The sequence below is a fragment of the Papilio polytes genome, unplaced genomic scaffold (assembly GCF_000836215.1).
Source record: "Papilio polytes unplaced genomic scaffold, Ppol_1.0 DF822067.1, whole genome shotgun sequence".
Classification (NCBI taxonomy): domain Eukaryota; kingdom Metazoa; phylum Arthropoda; class Insecta; order Lepidoptera; family Papilionidae; genus Papilio; species Papilio polytes.
Genome location: NW_013527137.1, coordinates 3,937,336 through 3,940,027, shown reverse-complemented (window position 1 = coordinate 3,940,027; position 2,692 = coordinate 3,937,336). Strand labels below are relative to the sequence as shown.

General features: G+C 34.8%; 1 protein-coding gene across 1 annotated transcript in view; it reads left to right on the top strand.

Moving 5' to 3' along the window:
- The window catches only part of LOC106106854 (ATP-binding cassette sub-family A member 3-like), a 12,272-nt gene that overhangs the window by 6,872 nt on the left and 2,708 nt on the right, over window positions 1-2,692 (top strand). The window contains exons 18-25 of the mRNA XM_013287513.1: window positions 1-25; window positions 818-1,033; window positions 1,214-1,318; window positions 1,440-1,611; window positions 1,687-1,812; window positions 1,915-2,038; window positions 2,125-2,255; window positions 2,351-2,480. Of these exons, the coding sequence (XP_013142967.1) occupies window positions 1-25; window positions 818-1,033; window positions 1,214-1,318; window positions 1,440-1,611; window positions 1,687-1,812; window positions 1,915-2,038; window positions 2,125-2,255; window positions 2,351-2,480 (1,029 nt within the window). The remainder of the gene's footprint in view (window positions 26-817; window positions 1,034-1,213; window positions 1,319-1,439; window positions 1,612-1,686; window positions 1,813-1,914; window positions 2,039-2,124; window positions 2,256-2,350; window positions 2,481-2,692) is intronic.

Here is a 2,692-nt window from a genome sequence, read left to right as displayed (position 1 = left end):
GATCGACGATTATTACATGGAACAAGTTAGTTTATACAGTTTATTGTCCATATCTTTTACGGAATTTTTCATAGACACTAGGAAAGCGAACCAGTAATCTTAGTATTAACATTAGGTCTACATTACTGGTAGATATATAAGTAGTAGATGAGACAAGAAGTTTATCCCAGCCACATGTGGTTCAAACTAAATGATTAGATGGTAAAAATAGATTTACACAGAAGCTAAGTTGGCACTTCGCAGACGAAACAAAGAAGCGTAAAACATGTTATTTTATTCACTTCTTTATTTGTAAAGTGTATTTTTAATCAAAAAAAGTATTATAAAAGAGTTCAAACGTTAATCCCTTTTTATCACTTTCCATGAAAATTAAAGATAAATGCTTAGATTATACTTCGTGACGTCAACAATTATTATCATTGTCTGTCTGTTGGTTATCAACACCACCCAATTTGAGAGTGATATAAACAAAATTAACACATCTCTCTTTAACGACAAACAATAGAAGAAATAACACTCTTTAAAATAAATAAACGTAAAAGCGAAAATGCTTATTAATTATTGGCTAAATATATATGTATGATCTAAAGCTAAGGCATAAATATTATTAATATAACATTCTAACACTTATGTAAGTAAGTTGCGATAATAATCATATCAAAGAAATTTCAGAATATCAAAACTGGGTGGTTTGTAGATTTGTAGATAACTATAAATTGAATAACTATTCTTTTTGCTTTTAAATGTCAATATTTTGAGAGAGAAAGGTCCTCCACTAAAGGTGAAATACAAAAAACCAATTGATCATATTTAACAGATGGAAAATTCACTAACCCGAGGCTACATCCGCAATCGTATGCTGATCGGCGCATCATTCACCGACGACTCGGCCACAGCGTGGTTCAGCAACTTCGGCTACCACGACGTGGCCACCTCGCTCGCCACTGTGCACTCCGCCATGCTGAAGGCGTGGAATGCCACCGCCAATATCAATGTCTTCAATCATCCTCTTAGAGCTGTCTACAGAGATCAAGTAAGCAAGTCATTTCAAGTTCATTCTTTGTTCAAAAATAAAAACTCGAAACTTAAAGTGATTTGTGCAATAACTCAATGAACAATGATATTTTGTCACTACCTTTTGCATTGACATATATTTTGTTGATGTACATATATGGTGTAGTTTCTTCATATTTAAAATTGGTTGTAATTTCAGGGAAACTTACAATTAATGATAACTCTATTATCGATGCAAGTTGCTAGCAGTGTCGGTAACAGCTTGGGAATAATAAGTGCTGCTTTCGTTATGTTCTACGTTAAGGTAATTTTGTTAGTTCAAATAATCATTTACTTCGGATTAGATATTGAATCAATTATTGTTGAAATTCAATTTGATCGTTCCGTTCCTACTAGTTCGTGGTAAGAATAAATGTTGTTTGTAGGAGCGCGTATTGCGCGCCAAGCTGCTGCAGAAGGCGGCCGGCGTGCGGCCCGCAGTGCTGTGGGGCGCTGCCGCGGTCTTCGACTGGTTCTGGTACCTTCTCATAGCCGTCACCATTATCATCTCCTGCGCCGCTTTCAATGTCATCGGACTCTCTACTACTACGGAATTAGGTTTGCTAACGAACAGTTAAATATTGGTTTACGTCTCATAATATAATTGCTATATTGTGAAATTTATTTTTATAGGACGTTTATACTTCTGTTTGATGATCTACGGTGCGGCCATGTTGCCGATGCATTATCTTCTTTCGCACGTGTTTTCTGGACCAGCGCTGGGTTTCGTGATTATGTTCTTTGTAAATGTGTTATTCGGTAAGTTTTGTTTAAAATATAACAGCTCGCTTGATATACAAACTATAAATATGTCTTATCGATAGAATTTAAAAAATAAATTTAATTTTAATAATTTTGCAGGAATGATGGGATCTCAGATTGTTCAAGCGTTGGCCTCACCACAGCTAGACACGAAAGAAGTGGCTGATATTATGGATAAAGTTTTACAATTTTTCCCCTTGTATAGTCTTGTCACGTCCGTCAGGTAATAACTATATCAATAATTACATGTAATATTCCTAAGTTGACTATAATGAATTGGGATGTATATGTGTTAGTTATCAATTTCAGGAGTTTGAATCAAATAGGTCTGACGGAGTACACTTGTATGCAGAGCTGCGACTACTTGGCCGCCGTTTTGCCAAATATGAGAGAATGCACGATGGAGATTCTGTGCGAATCCTTCTCTGAATCATGTTGCGGTTAGTTTTGTTGAAGTATTAAATATTTAGAGAACGCAAGGACTTTTATCGAGTTGGTGATACAATAGTAATTGTGTAATCTATTTTTTCCATAGTTCGTGAACATCCGTACTTCGAATGGGAGGAGCCGGGAATACTGCGGTACCTCGTGTTTATGTTAATCTCCGGTATTGTCTTTTGGATTCTGCTAATGACTATTGAATACAAATTAATACAAAAGGTAAAGCACTAAAATATACCTATTAGTTAAATCTCTTAAGATTATTTGTCTTTTTGTAATAACGTATTTAACTGTGAATAACGGCGAATTATTGCATAAAGAAAATAGGCTATATTCAAGTTTTCAATTATCATTTTAACATTTCTTTAGTGTAGATTTCAATAAAAACATATTCTGAGGGTGCTCTTTAGTGGTTATTTAACGACTCTGAGAATGA